The following is a 20,633-nucleotide window of genomic DNA, read 5'->3' as shown; positions in this document are numbered from 1 at the left end:
AGTTGGGTCTTTAAGATAAAATCTCGAAGATTTCAGTTTGGTTGTCTTTGGTGGCACCTAATGGTGATAAATGGTAAAAATTCCCAATTTAGCTCCCTTTGTTACGGTTGTAACTCTTGATTTTCCTCGCTGACGGTCGCTTTCCTCTTTAGACAGTTTGCCTTCATCTGAGCGTCGAGTTTGTTTCTTTTTCTTCAGATTTTCACTTCTTGTTGAAGTTGTATCTGTAGTCATCCATCTTTTCTTTGTTTGTTCAGCCATAGTAGATTACTGTTTACTCGCAACACTTGCAGAGACCGTCTACCCTCTCTGGCAGACCAACCGTTGCTGGCTGATGGATAACGCGTCACTAACTGGGCGCTGCTTGTGAATGCTTTCATCAGTGGGCCATCGGCTCAATCACCATTGTGTTACCTCATTCGGCGATACATAGTATATACTTTTATTTAAATGAAAATCTTTCGAGATTATCTCTTTAAACTTGTTTATTCATCCTGGTTTGGACATAGGAGGCCTTTCTGTGTGGAGTTTGCATGTGTAGGTTCCCTCCAGGTACTCTCACAGTCCAAACACATGATGAAGATGAAGATTGTTACTTTAAGCAGCTAATTTCCATTAGTTGGTGGGGACCAAACATCGAGCGAAAAGGATAATAAGACAGAACTCGTAATGAACACTGATACCTGCTCGTCTGTTTGTCAACCAGCTTTATCAGCTATTTCACAGCTTTGTGCGCTGCCTCCAAGTGGCCAAGAATGTTATTGCAGGTTTAAAATTAATCTTTATAAACAGATTTTTATGTCATATAAATGCAGATTTTGAGATTAAAAGTGAAGCAAAATGAAGAAAGTGAGGAAGAGAAATAAATTAAACTCATCTTTGTATGAAATTGTTAATGTAGCTGTCTGCAAGCGCCAGATGAAACAGTGTAGTAGAAAAAAATTTCCCTCCGTGATGTAGCAGAGTGAAAGTAGAAGATATTTTTACAAAATAAAAGCACGCAAATAAAGTACAACTACTGCAAATATTTCCTTTTTAGAGAAATATACGCAGTTTCTTCCACCTCGGGTCCAGTACATCCCTTCGTCTCCTCTCCTCTCCTCTCCTCCCCTCTCCTCTCCTCTCCTCTCCTCTCCTCTTTTTGTGTTACACCAGGGGGGAGCCAGTAGGGAGACACACTCGTCCCCTCTTCCCTCCCCCTCTCTCCTTGTTACGCAACACGCCTGACTCATGCTAGAGAGCCTCCTTTCCTCATGCCTCTCTGCATCCCATGATTCCTAGTGTCCTCATCCCCCACCCCCCACCCTCTTCTTCTCCCCCAACGCGGTCTAAGTGGAGCTTCCTCCTCTGCCGTCACAGAGCGAGCCACTTTAACTTGACGCACTGTGGCGGAATCATGTATTGTGCGTATGAGAGTGTGTGTGTGTGCGTGTTTGTACTGTATGTGTGACAGTGAGCTTCTGCACACGTGTGAGTGGTAATCGCCTGCAGAATGTTAACTCCCTCGCAGCAGAGAGCATCGAGACGTACCGAGAGAGAGAGAGAGATTCAGAGGCAGAAAACCGACCACTTTAATAAAATGTAACTGCATGCATTTCTGACCTCTTTCTAAAGCCTAAATTCACTGCATTTTTCCAGTGACAACAAATGTCAAACAGAGTAAGAACATTAAAAGCAGAACAAACTGAATGAGGGTTTAAAAACGAGCCTGTGGTGCAGCGCTTTGCACACCGAGCTCTGTGGAGGAAACACTTTCACGGGCATCACAGACAGAGCGGTTGTCATTGATTTGTCCTTGTTGTGAGGCTGCAGAGGTTACATCTGCATGCACAGTGGGCTTTATCATAATGTGAAGAGGAAGCTGAGGGTTTGTTCTGCCACACAGGAAGGAGATTTCTAGTAAAGTGCTGGATAAGCATAAGCTCTTTTTTAATGTCAAGTACAACTCACACTGTTGAGCTTCTGTGTCTGCTGCGGCAGTTTCCTGCATGAATGCTGCATTTAAAGCCGTATATGAAGCTCATAATTACTCACATATTTCCTCTGCTCGATTGCAGCAACAATTCTGGCTCTGTGCATTGAAGCTACGTGCTAAATGAGCCTGTCTGTTTGAGAACAATACTGCACGGTTGCTCCTGAGGCTAATAGGAACCCTTGTGTATCGTAACGTCTCCCTGGCCTTTTAATGAACATAGAATGAAGAACTGCAAAGAAAGGATGAAGGGAGACGGGTAGTTCCTTCTCTTCCATCTTCCCTTTCTGTGTCTTATCAGCGTTGTCTATGAGCTCCAGTGGGAGAGTGAACTGTATGCAAACCAGGTTAGACGCAGCCTCCTGCTGATATCATTAGCTGTTTCTTTCAACAAAGTCTTGGTAAACATTATTTTAGAAGAGGTTTGAGCGCCAGCATGCATGTTTTAGTATTCATGCAAGGCGGCAGGTTGTTTCATTTTATTCATCCTGTTGGCTGAGTGTTTGGGTTGAATTTTCAAACATGGAGCTGTGACCTGAAAGGGCCCGAGCGTCCTGTTCTTAGTGTTTGCTCGGGGTTTTAAACTGATGCTTCAATCATTTGGATTTAATAGAGAAAAGGTCACAAGAAAAGTTAAACAGTCTGATACTGTTATCTATAGTTACCTGCAACAAAAAGTCTGTTCATAGATAGCAAACCCAGATTAGCCTCTGTTATATTTGTAGTTATATGTGTGAGTGTTGCAACCAAAAAGAAAATGGAAAAGGGGGATTTTGTCCAAGCAAAGCTTTACGTGTGCAGGAAATAACTCAACCGAACCACCTATTTTTGGGGGGAGACGGTAGCTCAGTCTGCAGGGACTTGGCCTGGGAACCTGTGGAGGGTTGCAGGTTCAAGCACGACGTGGAATTGGGGCTGGTAGATGGAGAGGTGCTGTGTCATTTCCTGGGTACTGTCCAGATGCCCGACTGCTCAAGGTGCATGTCCACGTGCACTCTGACATTTCTCCCTCAATCCATGTTCATAGTTTATGTTTGTGCGTGTGTTTATTTGGGCCTTTGTGTGTGTAGCATGTCTGTAAAAACAGTAAAACAAATGGAAAGGTCTTCTTCTTCTTAAGTTTGTAGTTTGTGTTCAAACTTTTGTAGGAAACTATGGAGATACATTGAATTGAATAGCATCCAACACTTGGAGGAAGAGTCCATGATGGAGCGTCATGGAGAAAAGCACAGCGTGTCATTTCACAACTGTATCCAAATTCTGTCTCTGTCGTTCTTGTGCCGTTTGCTCGCTAGTTTAACATCGTGGACCCACTGCATGTGACCAATTTGCCTACACTCCCATCTGCCCAGCCTTGCTGGTCACTTATGCTGTGAATTGAGGAGACTTTTCAATCAAACCAACACCCCACACGCTTTATTTACTAAGCAGTATATCACTGTTTTCTTTAAAAGCGTGATTATGACATAATCATGTGGCACCGCCTGCCTGGTGTGAGTCTCTAGGTATTGTGGCATCTATGAACAGCGAATCACAATGTCTCAGCCACATCAGGTCACGTTCAACGTTAGCCTGTGGAAGATGCTGCTTATGTGCACAGGCAGAGTTTGCACAGGTAGACCGGCCGGTGAGCCAGTCAAACAAATCATTCAGCCTGAATGAAATAGTTGGACGACAGCCAAAAACACCAGATTTGTTCCCCTTTTTTTCAGAGCTTTGTTTAACTACTCACAGTTGGTAAAATAATTTAGACAAATACAACATCATGTGCTTCAAAAATAAATCACCTCTTCTAGCTTTAATCAGCTGCTGCGGTGTTTGTTTGGCACGGAAACCTGCGTTCATCACATCACTCGCTGTCGCTGGGTGAGGCCGCTGCTGCTGTGAAACAGTTCTATCTCAGCAGCGAGGATGGTGTGCGGAGTGATGGCTGACCGGCCTGCTCCTCTGATGAGGGACTGTGTTCTCCTCCGGCTCATTCAAAAAGCCCCGTGCGCTCTGGCAGAAAGGGAAAACCGGCTATTTATAGTTTGAAAAACCCTGCCCCCTCCCTCACCCAACACGTACGCAGACACACAACCCTGCATTGGCACACACTTTGTCTTTCCATGTTCGCACACACACACGTATACACTCTACCCTGGAGCCTTTGGGAGCGCTGTCACAGCTCAGACTGGCCACCATCCTCCCCTCCTCCTCCTCTCTCTCTTTCTTTATCCTCCCCTCCCCCCACTGCCTCTCTGGAGTGCGGAGGTGCTCCTGCTTCTTCTCCTCGCTCTCCTCATCCTGCACATCTCTCTGTCTTTCTGAAAAATATCGTATGCATCAAGAAATAGAAGAGAAAGCCGTCCTCTACAGTTCACTGTTGAGGGTAGAAACTCAGTGCTACTTTTTGTGAGTAAATATGAAACAAATGTGGACGCTGAAGGCTGAAAGTCACAGGGTCTTAAAAAAACATCTCATTTAAAAATTGAAAGAGCATTTGAATAAAACCCACCGAACTCCGCCTGTAAGACATTTTTAATTGAACAGAATGCAGAATTGAAGGTAAATGCCAAACGTACTGTACATTAATAACATAGCAGCACAAGATTATAGACTGCAAAGGCTGCATCTGTGGCAGTACACAAGTGAAGGTGACCTTAATTTTGGTATGACTTTGAAAGCACAAGAATTTAATATGTCAACATCATGATGCCCTTTTTTATAGAGAGGACAGTGTCAGAAACAGGGAAGAGAGAGTGGAGGTGACACGCGGCAGGGCCGAGGTTGGGAGTCGACCCAGGCCACCGCACTGAGGGCTGATCCGTCTGTATATGATTTAACTGCTGAGCTAAACCGATGCCCCCTTCTGTGCATTTTTTTTTACCCCACCACCACATTTATAGTTCGTAGGGCATCTTCCTCTGCAGTTCTTGGTAATAACTCAAACATTGTTCTAAAGAGGAGTCACATAATAAAAGCAACCAGTTCAAGGGTCCCTCAGCAGCTTCTCACCAGCCAGCACTGCTGCTGGGGATTAGACCTGCGTCTCATTGTTCAGCTGTGCTTCATGAGCTCTGCTAATATTTCAACTGACTTAAATCTGACGTTTTGGACCCTGCTGTTTACTGGCTAGTGCTAACTTAAATTAAATTGCAGGCCATAAACCAAAACCATGATGTGAAAGATGAAGCAGGTTTTACATACAAGCAGTCTCATATCATTTTATTAATATACAACTATTGCTTATTGCGTCCTTAAAGTAACAATCTCAAACTTTTTCATTTAAATAAATGTCTGTTAAGTCACTATCAATGAATGAGGTAACACAGTGGTGAGCCTGTGGCCCACTGATGAAAGCCTTTGCATTTGCAGTATTACAGACTGGGTGTCTGCAAGCAGCGCCCAGTCAGTGACGCGTTTTCCATCAGCCAGCAGTGGTTGGTCTGCTGCTTTTCCGGTCTCTGCAAGTGTTTCGAGTAATCAGTAATCTACTATGGCTGAACAAACAAAGAAAAGATGGATGACTACAGATACAACTTTAAAAATAAGCGAACACATTCGATGCTCAGATGAAGGCAAACAGTTTACAAACGAAAGTGAGGAAAATCAAGAGCTAAACCATGACAAAGGGAGCCAGCCGTAGACGTCTGCTTAAATTGGGAAGTGTGCTTTTTTTACAATTGACTGAGAGAGAGAGAGAGAGAGAGAGAGGAAATCCTGCATCTTAAATATAAATTGTGAGGAAGTGTTTGTCGGGTGATTGTGGAGAATTGTGAAATCAGTGCAGCTCAATTTGCCTGTCTAAACAAGCTCTCAGGCGTCGCTTCATTTAAGTGCCTGTAAAGGACTAATATGAAAATGATACCTCTCACAGGGAAGATAAAGTCTTCTTGTGCAATCTTCTTGTCCAAATTTTGTCACTAAATCTCTTTGTAACTGTTCTTATCGCTTTTATTTTGAAGCCAAACTGCAAACTCACAAACTGCTTTGCCTTTGTAGAGAGATTTAATAAGAGATCGGTCAGTTGTTGCCCTTAAAGTCGAGCTGAAACGGCATTTCGAGAGTATCTAGCTTCCGTATCGTGACGTATTTCCGAGTGAAACAGGACGTGCAGGCGGGACATATCATTAGAGGGATTTGATTTGATCGTTGAGAAGTGGGCGTAGACAGACGTTCTCCACAGCGCAGTAGCTAGCTAACTGACCGAGCGTTCTTGGTGCTCTGCGGCTAAATGTTGCAGATTGATTGGTTGAAATTGGTTGGTATAGCTTACATAAGCACGCAGGATATTTCTTTTTTACAGGAAGAAAAAATGATCGGATTTTGATATAAGAATACGAAGAAATGGATTTTGTGTATTTTTTTTGGTCTATATTGTCAAATAGATGCACAATATTACAGAGGACGTGATCTAAAAGGATTAAAATGACATTTTTTATTTCACCTCGACTTTCAGAGTAAAACCACTCACAGGTCAGGCTGTGTTCCCAGCGAGCAGGGAAGGTTCCCATAACGTTGGCTAACATTACCTACAAGTAATTATGTTTGAAAGAAATCGTTTTAATCTATTTTCAAAGAGGTTTTAAGGATGTTTATCATTTCAAATGAAGTTCTTGTTAAAACTTAAGACAGAAAGTTTTAACTGCAACATCCTGAGGATCTTTTCAGGATTTTATTGAGGCCTGGGATGTCAGAACGCCTTTTATAAAACGTTCCTGAAATGTGATTTGAACGTTCTCACTGCAACTTTCTGAAAATGTTTTTAGAGAACGACTATTAAAAGGAACATTCTGGGAACCAAATAAAAACTTCCTGCTGGAAACGTGACCAGAACATCGCACGGAACGTTATGAACATGTCCAGCTGTGTTGTCTTAAAGGAAGGTACTTTATTTCAGTGGTTAAACCTGTAAGAAAAAAGATCATAGGGATGGGCTTGTCATCTTCTTCTCGTCATTCAGAAACAGCAAATCCGCGACTCGAGGGTCTTCACATCTCTTCCATCAAAGGTCACAATGTTCCTTTACTTCAGCTGCTTCAGCACTTTACTCTTCATTTTTGTGATTTCCTACCACAACTTTGAATCAATTTCTGCCCGTCAGATAAATGAGATAAACGTTGACAAAATTGATCCTTGAGACAAAAGCAGGTGCTAATGAATGCCAGACCCACAGAATGTGCCGACCGTGGGAGATAGGGAGGGAGAGATAGTGATCCAGTAAGTGCTGAAAAGGCTGACAGGTCGCACAGCAGGCGGATTCACACTCTGCAGCTTACAGGGAGAACCTCACTGTGTGGTCTCTCCTGGCCACTGTCTGTCTCTCTGTCTGTCTGTCTCTCTGTCTGTCTGTCTGTTCTTCTCCCTCTCTGCTGCTGCAATGCGGCGACGGCCAAGAACCCGGCAATCATCGCCGGCTCCTTGTTGCTGCTATGAGCTGTTCTGTCAGGAGAAGCTGCTCACAGCTGTCCCTCTGCTCTGCCAGAGTGAAACACATGCAGAGAAGAATACACACACACACACACACCACCCACACACAGACAACGGAGGAGCACACACTCGGAGCACAGGAGAAAATGGAAATGTTGACACAGAAATGCTCACAGGAGTTATTACTCACACATTATACAAAACACAGCAGCATATGCACACACAGAAGCCTCTGCAATCAATCAAAGGAGGGAGTGAAAGTCACCTTCTTCACCATCCAGCACTGCAGTGTTTACACAGGAGCACACGGACAGACGGACACACAGAGGACAGACTGAGGGATGACTCACACACACACACACACACACACACACACACACACACACACACACACACACAAACACACACTTTAATCCATCTCAAGAACATCCATCCTCTCTGCTTATCTTTTTTTCTCCTTAAATATCGTGCAGATTTTAACCTCCTCCTCCCCGCAGTTTGCTCGTTAGACTCTGATGGATTATCTGATCCAACAGATCACTCGAGCTCTTCTTCCTCTGTTTTCTGGGGTAATTGACCCCATAATGACACACCTGTCTGTCTCTCTCACACCACTTAGCAACAAAAAGCCGCAGCTCATTTTGTGCCATGGGAACAGAGTACACCCTCATTGTTGCTGCCGTGTCAGATGGTCATAACAACAACATAAGCTGTGACGTGCAGACGCTTTGGCTCCTCAGCCATTAAAACTGAAGTGCAGAAAAGTTAAGAAAATTAACTCGTGATTCTTTATCCATACAGTCCATATGGAAAGATTTCACGTCTTATTTGCCTCCAGTACCGAGACAGGAAGAGCTTTGTAATAAACGTGGCAAGAGAAGAAAAAGGTGTGAGGGTTGGGGAGGTCTAAGTGTTGGAAGGGTGCGTAGAAACCTGTCGGCATGCAGGAGACTGGAGTTCACATCCCGTCAAAGACACAAATTTCTGCCTTTTTGTAACCACAACCACGACCCATCATCTTTTGCTTTTTTAAGCAAGTGTTTTAGTTGTTAACTATGGAAGCCCGAATTGGACATTTCCAGTTGTTTTCTCGAGATCTCGACTTATTTTTCTCGTCATCTCTTGATAACAAAGCTTGTTTTCTGGCGATCTAGAAAACAAACCAACAGGCTGGTCACTGTGTTATTACAGACCAGGACATTGGCCACTGTTTCTATGTTTGTTTTGTACAACTCTGGGGATACGAGTTATGATCATCTGACATCACAGTGGTGCAAGTGGATCAGAAATAAATAAGTCAAGATCTCGAGAAAACAACCGGAAATAAAATATATGGATGCATCTTCTCTAAGGGCTTCCGTAGTTAACTCTAACTATATCATAACCCTGATCTTTCCTAAGCATTAAATACAGAGCCGCTGCCATGTGCAGACAAAAACAAGTCTAATTTAAACAACATAAACTCGTGTTTGTTGACGCCCTCTACAACAACCCATACAGGCAGTTTGATCTGACTACAGGAATGACATCATCATTTGTTTACTTCTTCCCAAACCGTAACAAATCACTTTTGATGAACACGTTTAATCATCAGAATCATTGTGTGATTTTCAGCTGTATGTGTATCTATCACAGTTAAGTACACAGAATGAAAACCTGCAGTTGGTGTCATTGTTCTCTGTGTTTCTGGAGCTGCAGAATCTCCGACTCAGGCAGCAGCAGCATCATTTTACACGTAATGTCATGTCATTGGGAGAACTACAGGCGATGACAGCTTGGATTTTAGTGCAGACTAAATATATGCAAAACTGCAAAAATGGCATCCCACTATACGGGTGCAGAGGATGTTATGGGCGATGATACATGTAACATGTTTTCCCTTGACTCTGATATTCAGCTGTATTTATTCAAACCAAAATATATAGCAGAGGAAATGCTGCAGAGCGAGGCAGAGGCTGCAGCTGCCCATGTGCAATGCATCTTGGAACATGTAGGAGCGGCTGTCGAGGCTCAGTGAGCAGAAAAACTGAGCTTTTAATGTGACAACTCAATTGAGATATGGGTGGAGGCTCTGGAGGAAGTGGACCTTGAGTTGAGATTGTTTTGTCAATTGATGAGCCATTAGTTCACCCGCAGTAATGAGGCAGTGATGTCTTAACGGGACAAGATGTTGTCCTTCATATTGATCTCAAACGGAGTCATTGTTTGATGATTGTACACATTGATTAGCTGTGAAAAAGTGGACTGCTGTATGTTTTAATAAGTTTAATTAGCCAATTTAATATCAAGAGTATAGCACAGATTTAAGAGTAGTACCTTTTTACATTCAGAAACTTGAGCATAAGATCTAAACACAGACGTTACAGTACACCAACCAGGGTGATCTCTCCAATAACTCGTGTCACTGCAGCCCCAGGAAGCGAGGAGACTGTTGACAGGATGTCAATAAGGCAGCAATTGCAGGGAGCAGTCTGTGTGTGTGTGTGTGTGGGAGCATCATCAGTGCTGCAGAGGGAAAGGAAGCTAGAGAGTCTGACTAGAGAGGCTGGCTCAGATAAGTCTGTGAGTTATGAGTCATGTTAGCTCCTGAAATCATCAGACTGGTCTGACAACGATGCTGTTTGTTTCTGTTAGCAGCCTGTGTGCTTCCTGTCAAAGACTTCTAGTAACTTCCCCATGTGGGAAAGAAGGTTGATTTTTCCTTCCTCAAGATTTTCTGCCTGGAAGGAAAAAGATGTTTCTGGTAAAAAAAAACAAATGTTGGGACATTTTGGAAAATACCTGTATAGACTTTTTTGCAGAGAGTTCAATGATAGAGTTTACACTCTCATGTTGATACCCTTATCATGATGCTATATCAGCATTGGCAAGCAGAACAACGAGCCTGCTCCATCAAAAAGCCTCTAAATGTTACTTATAAACAAGTATAACTCAACACATCTTAACTAATTCTTCCGACTAAGATGTAAAAGAAAGAGCAAAATTACGCACTTATGAGCGTTAAGCAGTGTTGTGACCAAGTCATCTTTGCTCAAGTCTCTAGTCTCAAGTCATTTTTTCCTGTCAAGTTGAGTCCTTAGTTAATGCAAGTCCAGTCCTGAGTCAAGTCACTTTTTTTCCCACCCTCAAACAATGACTCCGTTTGAGATCAATGTGAAGGACAACATCTTGTCCCGTTAAGACATCACTGCCTCATTACTGCGGGTGAACTAATGGCTCATCAATTGACAAAACAATCTCAACTCAAGGTCCACTTGCTCCAGAGCCTCCACCCATATCTCAATTGAGTTGTCACATTAAAAGCTCAGTTTTTCTGCTCACTGAGCCTCGACAGCCGCTCCTACATGTTCCAAGATGCATTGCACACGGGCAGCCGCAGCCTCTGCCTCGCTCTGCAGCATTTCCTCTGCTGTATATTTTGGTTTGAATAAATACGGCTGAATATCAGAGTCAAGCAAAAACATGTTACATGTATCATCGCCCATAACATCCTCTGCACTCATATAGTGGGATGCTGTGGCTTCTATCCGCTGTGATATTTTACGGTTCATATGATGATGGTGCGCTTGTCTTGCTCTGTTTAGTGTTTTATGCTAAATACCTCAGTTGTCCAATAAGGCTGCAAAATCTGGGCATTAACAATCTAATGAGAGTGGGTGTGATGGCTGGAAGTAATATCAATGAGTTTCCTGATGAATAAAACCTCATTATCATGTCCTCTGTCTCTCGTGCCTCCCTCATTATCTCTTCCCCCCACATCCCCCTGCCATTCCTCTCTCGCTTTTCTTTCCCTCTTCCTCCCTCAGGTCTGATCGTGTACCTGGGGATGATGGTGGGGGCCTTCGTGTGGGGCGGCCTGGCTGATCGCATCGGCCGGCGGCAGACCCTCCTCATCTCTCTCTCCATCAACAGCGTGTTTGCCTTCTTCTCGTCCTTCGTCCAGGGCTACGTCTCCTTCCTGTTCTGCCGCCTGGCCTCTGGAGTGGGGTAAGGACGCAGATGAGTCACACACACACACACACACACACACACACGCATGCAGCAGCAGCAGCCAGGCCTGGAAATGAAACAGTCACGACCGCTGATGTACATCATTTGACTTGACAAGCAGAGCAACGCCACATGTCAGAGGACAGATATGAAAAGGAAAATCCACCCTCAGGTTCCTGGATGTTTGCTGCTTCTCAGGACCTGTTTTTATGCATTTAAGTGTTTGAATGTTCTTCAATGTTCCCATTTCCTTCAAATTGTTTTCTCTAGCTGCACTTAAGAGGGTAATTTCATTAGCTTACATCAACACTGTCCACACAATGAGCCTGAACTAACTGTTCAAGATGGGTGTTAATGCATCCAAATGACTGCTTTGCATTCTGGTCTCTTGATTCTATTTCTGCTCGGGTTGCTGAATGCTGATGGCCATGGCAAAATGTCAGCAAAATGGCCGCCCTTGCTCTTCTAACCAGAGTCTGACTATAAAACATGACCTTCAGGAGGTTACAGATGTTTCTAATACAGTAGCTAGCTTATCTAGCATAAGCTACACCAGAGATATTAACACATATATATATGTCGTCATACTGCCTAAGTTTTATCACTCATGCAAAGGCATAAAAACAACACCAAAAGTAAAACAGGCCCAGTTAACCTGTTTCTCTGTCAGGTGTGCTACTACTGACCTCTCATTCTAGTTACAAGCTGCTGTTCTCACACAGGACGTGGCTCTTGGGATGTCAATTTATTTCATCCACCAGTTGTTTCAGAAACAAGTCACTAAATATTAGACTAAGTGCCGTGGCAGGTTTTGGATAAGCCCTTATACACTGTCCGTTCAAGGCGGGATTATTACACTACCGTTATATTTCGTCCTCTATGTAAAACACACAGAGGCAGAATGGTGGGGCTAGATCATTTGGCCTCTGAGCCGGCATTGGAGGTAATAACAGATGCGTAACAGTCAGAATAATGGTCGAGCATACAGGGCGGAAATGTGTCGTGTTTGTTTACACCTTGCGCGCATTCTACAACGCTGTGTAAAAACACACTCTGGGGCGGCTTTACGCCGGTGTTGCTTGGTCCAATGTAAAATGGCAAAGGCTGCATGATGGTGGAGCTTTGTTACGGCGCTGGTTCCTTGAGAATCTTTTATAATGTCTTTGGTGATCTTGTGACGTTTCATTCGGCACCAACAGCAGGTTATCATTTTCCGTTAAGAGTGAAATGTCTGTCCCAAATTAATGGAAATACATTAGAGTGTCAAAACTTGCAGGAGTAGCTGCAACAACTAAGACATTCCTATCAGCCTGAGACTGTTGTGTTGAAATCAGCAAATGTAAGCATCCCAATGTACTGAGGTGAAGGTGGTAGACATCTTCAGTTTAACGTCTGTATGTTAGCATAGTCTTGAGCTTGTTAGCATGCTGCTGTTAGCTTTTAGCTCAAAGCACGTGTGTGTTTAAGAGCTGCTGTGTGGAGCTGCTAGCATGACTGTAGATATGACTGTTGATACATACTCCTTACAAATAAGGGCTTTGTACCTTCACAGTGTCATCTGAAAAAAACGAAAAACCTATTTTTTTTGTAGATTTTATTCTGTATGAAACTGAGTAATTTTGTCAGAGCGTCTATGGGATTATTTATTACAAATAGTGAAGCTCAGATTTGTGCCCGGCTCAGCAATCCCGAGGAAATAAAATCATGAAAGCGTTTAGTCTTAGTCTCATCGTGGTGTGATGTGCACAGTGGCCTTTTCATTGGGGATATTGCAGCCATTTGCAGTGTGGTGAACTTTAAACTTTTGCAAATGGAGTCATTATATGAACAACACTGGCCCAGTTCGACTGGCAGAGTTTGAATCTGTTCCCAGAATCGGCTCCCGTCGGGTCGTAAACTGTTGTGATGGAAGATGTAGAGCGAGGCCGGAAAGAAGCTGCTATTGATGGCTGTCAGCAGGACGTTATTGGTGGCTCTGAAGACTTTAATGTTCATTCTTAATCAGCTACAGGAGGGCTCAACTGTCTCTTATAGCTCCAACTTCTTCTTTTTCTTTGTGCTTTCCTTTTAACTTCTTCCTTCACAACATTTCATCTTTTCCTCTCTTTCGTTTACAATTCTTCATCTTGCTTTATCTTTCCTCCGTTCTTACTCTTCTCTCTTATCTCACTCACCTTTTGCTTCATCGCCACGTGGATCCTTCTCTTGCTCTTCTTTTAATTGTATTTCCCTTCTTATTTCTGCCTCCCTCTTTGCTCCACAGTATTGGTGGCTCCATCCCCATCGTGTTCTCCTATTACTCGGAGTTCCTGGCCCAGGAGAAGCGAGGAGAGCATCTGAGCTGGCTCTGCATGTTCTGGATGATCGGTGGTATCTACGCCTCCGCCATGGCCTGGGCCATCATCCCACACTACGGTGAGAGAAACACACAGTCAGACAACATGTGTGTTAGTCAGTGTTTTTGTCCGTTAGCTTAACAGCCGTTTTCTTTTACATCACAAAATGTGGAGATGAGATGATTTTGGAAAGTACATTTACTGAAATACTGAGTACAATTTGAGGTACTTGTACTTCCTCTTGCAGCTGCCTCTTAGCTCTCCTTTCATGTCCTCTTCCTCTCTCCTCATTCAGGCTGGAGCTTCCAGATGGGCTCGGCCTACCAGTTCCACAGCTGGCGCGTCTTTGTGTTAGTGTGTGCCTTCCCCTCTGTGGCGGCCATCTCTGCCCTCACCACCATGCCTGAGAGCCCCCGCTTCTACCTGGAGGTCTGCCTGTCAGCTCTCGACACGCTCGCACCTTTTAGGAAATATTATTATAATACATGTTGACTTCCTGAATGCTTAAACAGCCTTGAAAACAGAAAGCACCAGTGCTCTTGCAAATTGGAAGAAACTGAACTGCTGACAAAGTGCTGCGAGAACACTTTCCAGAATATTTTGAACTGATAAATATGTGCATATATATATATAAATATATATATATCCTGGAGCTGACTGAACAGGAAGATTCATAAGGAAATGCTTAGATTTTATTCTTATTCTGTCACGATAAAAAGTAGAGAGGAAAGTTGGAGGAAGAACAAGATTTTTTGGATGTAAAATTTCCAACTGATGTTACATTTAAGGATGTTTTTGTGGTGTTGTCGCATCTGGTTTTCACTCGCATCAATCACTTTGTTGCATCTTACAATATTAAAAAGTCATTGATTAATAATTGCATCATAATATTACATAGTCCGTTTGTCCACCAAATCCCTTCCCAGAAAATACTACCACTAGCTTCAGTCTTACTCCGCCCTCTGGCATGCTCACAGCCTCCCTGCTGCAGTTTTAAGGTCCAGGTCCTACAACATGAGTTTTGACAAACAAAATTTATATATTTTTATCCTCCAGAACGGGAAACACGACGAGGCGTGGATGATTCTGAAGCAGGTCCACGACACCAACATGAGGGCCAAGGGTTACCCAGAGAGGGTCTTCTCTGTAAGTCGCATGCTTTGTGTCACATTATTGTCTGCACCATAGACTGTATAAAAAGATGGATGACATGACAGCTCCCTAAAAGTGGAGCCAAAACATTTTGAGGACTCCCTGCTGACTGGCTCCAGTATAGGTCATAAAGCCTGCCTCCTCCATGTTAACAGATGGGACATGAGTCAAACTATAAAATCAAAATACACGTCAAATAAACTTTTCTCAAACATGGTTTCTCTCATTATAGTTAGTTCTTATCCTGCTGATTTATGTCCAAGTGTTCATTTTTCTGACAAGTTTATTTTTTATTAGTTATTTGATGCTGTAAAAACGATGATTGACAGCTCTGTTGGCAAATTTCGGCTCCTGCAGCTGATCTTTTCCGCATTAGCAGAGTAGAGGAGGACGGCGAGATGAAGCGTAACTAAAACAATCTCTTCAGTCATTTTAAATTAAGTGTCTGTTTTGGTTAGCGGAAGTGGCTCCACCTGCCGATCTCTACTGCGCAGCTCTGGCTCCAAATGACGTTACCAGCGCAAGATGGCGCCGCCCATGTACATTGAGAGTACATGGAGATGCGTCGTCCATCTTTATATACAGTCATTGCTCTGTAAGCAGGAAGTAAAATGTCTTCACACAGTGCGTATGTGTTCCTGCCTGCAGGCTGATACAGTGCAGCAGGTTTCCAGCTCTGTGCTGCATAAATTTGCATAATAAAGATTTTCTTTAAACTACTGTAATCTCTAAATGCTTCGAGCCACACAGTTTGTATTAATATTTAATGGAAATGAAATATGGGGACAAAAGTACTTAGAAACATCAGCATAGTGTGTGGAGAGGAGAGCAGATTCAGGAGGTCATTGCTGGGTGGGAAGCAGCCTTTTAATTGTCTCAAACGTGAGTTTCTTTGTTAGATTCAATGAGATCTTTCTCGTTGATTTGAAATACTGGGATGAATGAAACATAAATTCTGCTCAGCCTCTGTAACAGTTGGCAGGCGGAGGTTTACAAATGAAGCAGTGATGAAAACGGTACGATAAATTAATTATGAGTTTGTCTGTTTGTTATCGTACGTTCTCACACACCTGTAAAGCATTTTGCTCCTTTTTTAACATCCTTTTGGCGTAATGTGGCTGATATCAGTGGTAGAGTCGGTCGTCTCTCAATCTGAAGGTTGTGGGTTCGACCCCTGACTGCTACAGTCACATGTCGAAGTCTCCTTGGGCGAGACACTGAACCCCAAATTGCTCCCAAAGGCATAACCATCAGTGTGTGAATGTGAGTGTGAAAGGATGAATGTGACTTGTAGTGCAAAAGCGCTTTGAGTGGTCAGAAGACAAGAAAAGCCCCATTTACATTTAGTGAAAACCTCTCTAAGAAACGAGGCAAAGTCCTGATTAAAAAAAACAACAACGAACAACTCTTCAACACAGTTATTAAACTAAGTCTTTAATGACCTAATGGATGTTTCCAGGTGACCACAATCAAAACGGTGAAGCAGATGGACGAGCTGGTGAACCTGGGCGATGGGGCCGCCTGGCATGAGAAATGGAGGATAAAGCTGACTTCTCTTTTCCATCAGGTGACAAACCCTGCAGTCTTTTATAATCTAGAAGTGTTAAGAAAGATAGAAACTAGGTGACACAGTCAGGGCCAATGACCAGTTGATATTAACAGGGCTGCATGCTTGTCTGTTTCAGAACTTCTCTGACCCATGCGGTAGATATTAGTCCCTTTCTTTTGTTAGCTCAGGCTTTATTTATGTGCCGTTTCTCTGTTGCTTTGTGGACTGTTTGTATTTATTGAAAGGACTTATTTAGTGGGTAAAAATAGATTCAAGGCCAGGGTGTTTATTTATTGCAGCTGATGGAAAGAAACTTGTTTACAAAGACGTCCGATGTTTGTTTACTTTGTATCTGACTGTATTATGTTCTCTCTGTTTCCCATGTGTCTGTATGTGTGTTTGTTCCTTTAGGTGTGGAGTAACTTCCAGACAGTTTTCTCCCCAGAATACCGCCGCACCACCTACATGATGATGGCTGTGTGGTTCTCCATGTCCTTCAGGTGAGATTAGGTTGAAGAACGTTGCACTAAACGTGGCTTATTTGTTGTAATTTACAGGTCAAGCTACCCTTTACTCAACCAGTCTGTAGCGGCAACTTTAAATAAAAACCTTGTTTGCCACTCTTGCAGGAGGTGAGGTTTCTGACACGTGTTCCTTAAAAGGCAAACTTCCACTTGCTCCAAAATTAGACAATTAGATGCTTTGATAAACGAAAGTCGACAGTTACAAAAATATTATCTTTTCTCTTGACTTTAAACCTTTTTTATCGTATTGGCAACGGCCAGAAAAACTGGTGCTCCCCGTCCTGCTCGCCTGAATGCCGCATACATGGAGCATGTGCCCACAGGTCCCACACGCAGCACCTTACCACACTCGCTGTTCTTTACGACACCAGCAACCATTTACGACAGCAGGATTAAACAATTAAAGGAGCACAAATATCCTTATAAATCTGGTATGTTATCAATAAAAAATAAAAAAACAAGCCCCAGCCGTATCAAATGGACTGATAGAGCAAATAAAAATAAATACAAAAGCACAATTTTAAGTACAAGGCTTCAGTGCTGTGATCAGTCTCTTGTTGTAGATGTATGTCATTGAGCAGCATGAATATCTTTCATGAATATATTTCATATCAAAAATCATACAGTAAAGCGGACGCGTTTTACTGGTCATTTTTCCCTCCTCGCTCTCAAAGCTCCTGAATCGAGAGACCTGATTGGTCAGTAGGCGGTCCTTTTACACACGCTGATCTCTTATCTGGAACATTAACCTTGATGTTATCTCGATAAGTGCAGATCCTGCTTCGTAGTATACCGTCCAGATCACAGCAGTATTGTGTTGTTGTAAGTTACATTATCTCTCGTCAGAGATGTGGACTTGAGACTTGGTGACTTGGACTCGAGTCGACTCGAGTCACTGTTTTGGTGACTTGCAACTTGACTTGACCATACTTGTTTTCAAGATGTTCAGTATTAAATTGTTTTGTCCAAAAATTAACTATACCCAATCCCAGCTGTCATTGGGCGAGAGGCGGGGTTACACCCTGGACTGATCACCAGTCAATCACAGGGCTGACACAGAGAGACAGACAACTTTTCAGGCTCACGCTCACACCTATGGGCAATTTTAGAGTCACCAATGAACCTAACGAGCATGTCTTTGGACTGTGGGAGGAAGCCGAAGTACCCACATCCACGGGGAGAACATGCCAACTCCACACAGAAAGGCCCACTTCGTCCAAGCCGGGACTTGAACTAGGAATCTTCTAGCTGTAAGCCGTGCAGCCTTGCCCGGATCTCTCTGTGCAAAAACATCCTATTATTTTTATTCATTTTATTTACCTGAGTGCACAGCAGGTGGCCACCATAAGGCAGGTATTAGTCCATGTGGATTTGTACAGAATATAAAGTATAACTGTGTGCCTGGAGTATTCTTAGTAACATTGCTCTTGTGCCTTTTCGATGGAGGTATTTGTGTTCCATAACAGCAGCACTCTCACTTCCTCTGCCTCACTGCTTCTCTCCTCTTCCTCGTCCAGCTACTACGGCCTGACAGTGTGGTTCCCCGACATGATCAAGTACCTGCAGAAACAGGAGTACTCCTCCCGCACAAAGGTGTTCGTCAAGGAGAAAGTGGAACACGTCACCTTTAACTTCACCCTGGAAAACCAGGTCCACCGCCAGGGAGAGTACTTCAACGACAAGTGAGTCAGCTGCATCGCCTCATGGTTAACTCATTCCAAGAATATGTCGACAACTTTTATCTGTTTTATGTGAAATAGATGTTGAATGCTGGCGTACACAAGTCTGGCCTAAGTCTTCTGTCAGAAAAACCGAAAAACTTTAATGAAGTCCAACAATCCTCTATCCACTTCAGCTACACAGTCAGCCATTACAGGTTGACGTTGTGATTGTAATTGTGGTGTAGTTTCTAAAGGAACACAATAAAACAGATATAAATTATACTGTTACTAATTATTAAGTTAATAATTAATTATTAAATTAAAAGATGTCAAATCCTGGTAGAAAGAATAAGTTGCACAATATGATGTAGTTTCTCAAAATGTCCAGCAGGGGTCTCCCTACGTCTGTGGTTTGCAGCATGTGGCGCATATGGAAACACCGCTGGATGTCACACGACTTATCAGTAGCAATAATATGTACTGCCATTTAACAAAGACATACTTAAATGAAACACACACACTTCCATAACTGGAAATAGGTTAATGGCCTGAACCAGTCTGTATTCTGTATTAAACATAATTACAAGATCTCAACAGATAAATGAGGAATACAAACAACTTATGAACAAGAATGTCCGACGATACAGCGATGAAGAACTAACTGTTCAGTAATCTCCAGAACTCTGGCAGAGCTTGTGCAGTGCGCATGTCGAGTGACGTACCAGTCTGTGTACTCGTTTCATATTCATACCCTGACAGCCAGCCGGCGTGTTGGAGCAGGGACAATTGCACATTTAAACTTTTCATGAAATTCTTAATTATGTGCTGGAGGATGGAAACCGACATGAAATTGAAATTAGCAAATGTTTTATTCTGAGCGTGTGTTTGATTGGATGAAGGCTGTGCAGACTTCATGTTCATGTTTAATAGGCCTGTCTTTGATGTTTCTTTTGACCTTCGCTTTCCAACGTGAGCTCTGCATGTGATTTCAATTTCAAACAGTAGCATAGATATAGAATATCTGACAGCCTAATAGTTTAAACCCTCTCATGAAAGACTTTGTTTCTTTGCCCCCTGCGTCTGTAATGACCTGCAGATTCATGAACCTGAAAATGAGGTCTATGGTGTTTGAAGACTCGCTGTTTGAGGAGTGTTACTTTGAGGACATCACCTCCAGCAACACCTTCTTCAAGAACTGCACCTTTATCGCCACTCTTTTCTACAACACAGGTACGAAAACACACACACACACTGACGATGTACGTATATAATGACTGATAAAAGGTGGGGAACTATGGCCTTACATCAGTGAACCCCATAAGGTTATCAACATTGTTAAAATGCCTCGAACTAGGATGAAAGAGGAGCTCAAACACAAGTTGCAACAAAATATGTTGTTTCTATCTAATAAATGTGACAGACATCGAGTTTTAACCTTAATCATCCCAAGAGAAATGAAAACTAACAGACGTGGTGCAGAAAACGGGTCACGACATTAAGAAAATAAAAGGATATAAATAACAGAAAGGATTTTCTGAGTTAAGTGTAAGTATCATGATGAATGAAAGATGTTGTCTTCTGTTCTACTAAGACAGTATCCATCTATGACACCTGTTTGTTGAGAAGCACACAGTTACCGGTTTAATACCCATAGACTGAAAATAGGAGGGGGACACAGCCACTGTGGAATCGCCCTTTGTTTTGTGGAGTCTTGGTTTGGTTTGGTCGCTGTCTTGGTTTTTGGGAGCCAGAAGTAACAGTACATATTGCTGGTTTAAAAGTTGCCGTAGCTGCCACTTGTCAAAGGTAACCACGCTTCTAGGTCCCGATCAGACAGAACGCGTTTTGCAGGCTATAAAACACGAGGCGCACCGCACTGCCTTTTTTGTTGCAGCCTACCGTTGAAAAAAGAGCAACTCACTGCTTACTGTTATTAAGGCAACCCCGAATCATTAGCTGTCATTAACTTAACCGTTATTTTGTAAACTGACAGATATGTTCCCATTTATTTTGGTCTGCTAAAATACTTTGTGTTCA

General features: G+C 42.9%; 1 protein-coding gene across 1 annotated transcript in view; it reads left to right on the top strand.

Annotated features, from left to right (window-relative positions):
* The window catches only part of sv2a (synaptic vesicle glycoprotein 2A), a 62,869-nt gene that overhangs the window by 30,041 nt on the left and 12,195 nt on the right, over positions 1–20,633 (top strand). Inside the window, exons 3-10 of the mRNA XM_069655973.1 lie at positions 11,191–11,371; positions 13,638–13,789; positions 14,006–14,139; positions 14,767–14,856; positions 16,322–16,429; positions 16,823–16,911; positions 18,453–18,617; positions 19,693–19,826. Coding sequence (XP_069512074.1) covers positions 11,191–11,371; positions 13,638–13,789; positions 14,006–14,139; positions 14,767–14,856; positions 16,322–16,429; positions 16,823–16,911; positions 18,453–18,617; positions 19,693–19,826 — 1,053 coding nt within the window. The remainder of the gene's footprint in view (positions 1–11,190; positions 11,372–13,637; positions 13,790–14,005; positions 14,140–14,766; positions 14,857–16,321; positions 16,430–16,822; positions 16,912–18,452; positions 18,618–19,692; positions 19,827–20,633) is intronic.

The sequence above is a fragment of the Semicossyphus pulcher genome, unplaced genomic scaffold, assembly GCF_022749685.1.
Source record: "Semicossyphus pulcher isolate SPU_LCO1_2020_fin unplaced genomic scaffold, fSemPul1.0.p SCAF_9, whole genome shotgun sequence".
Lineage (NCBI taxonomy): Eukaryota > Metazoa > Chordata > Actinopteri > Labriformes > Labridae > Semicossyphus > Semicossyphus pulcher.
Note: the sequence above shows the minus strand (reverse complement) of the source record. Positions and strands in the feature narration are given on the sequence as shown.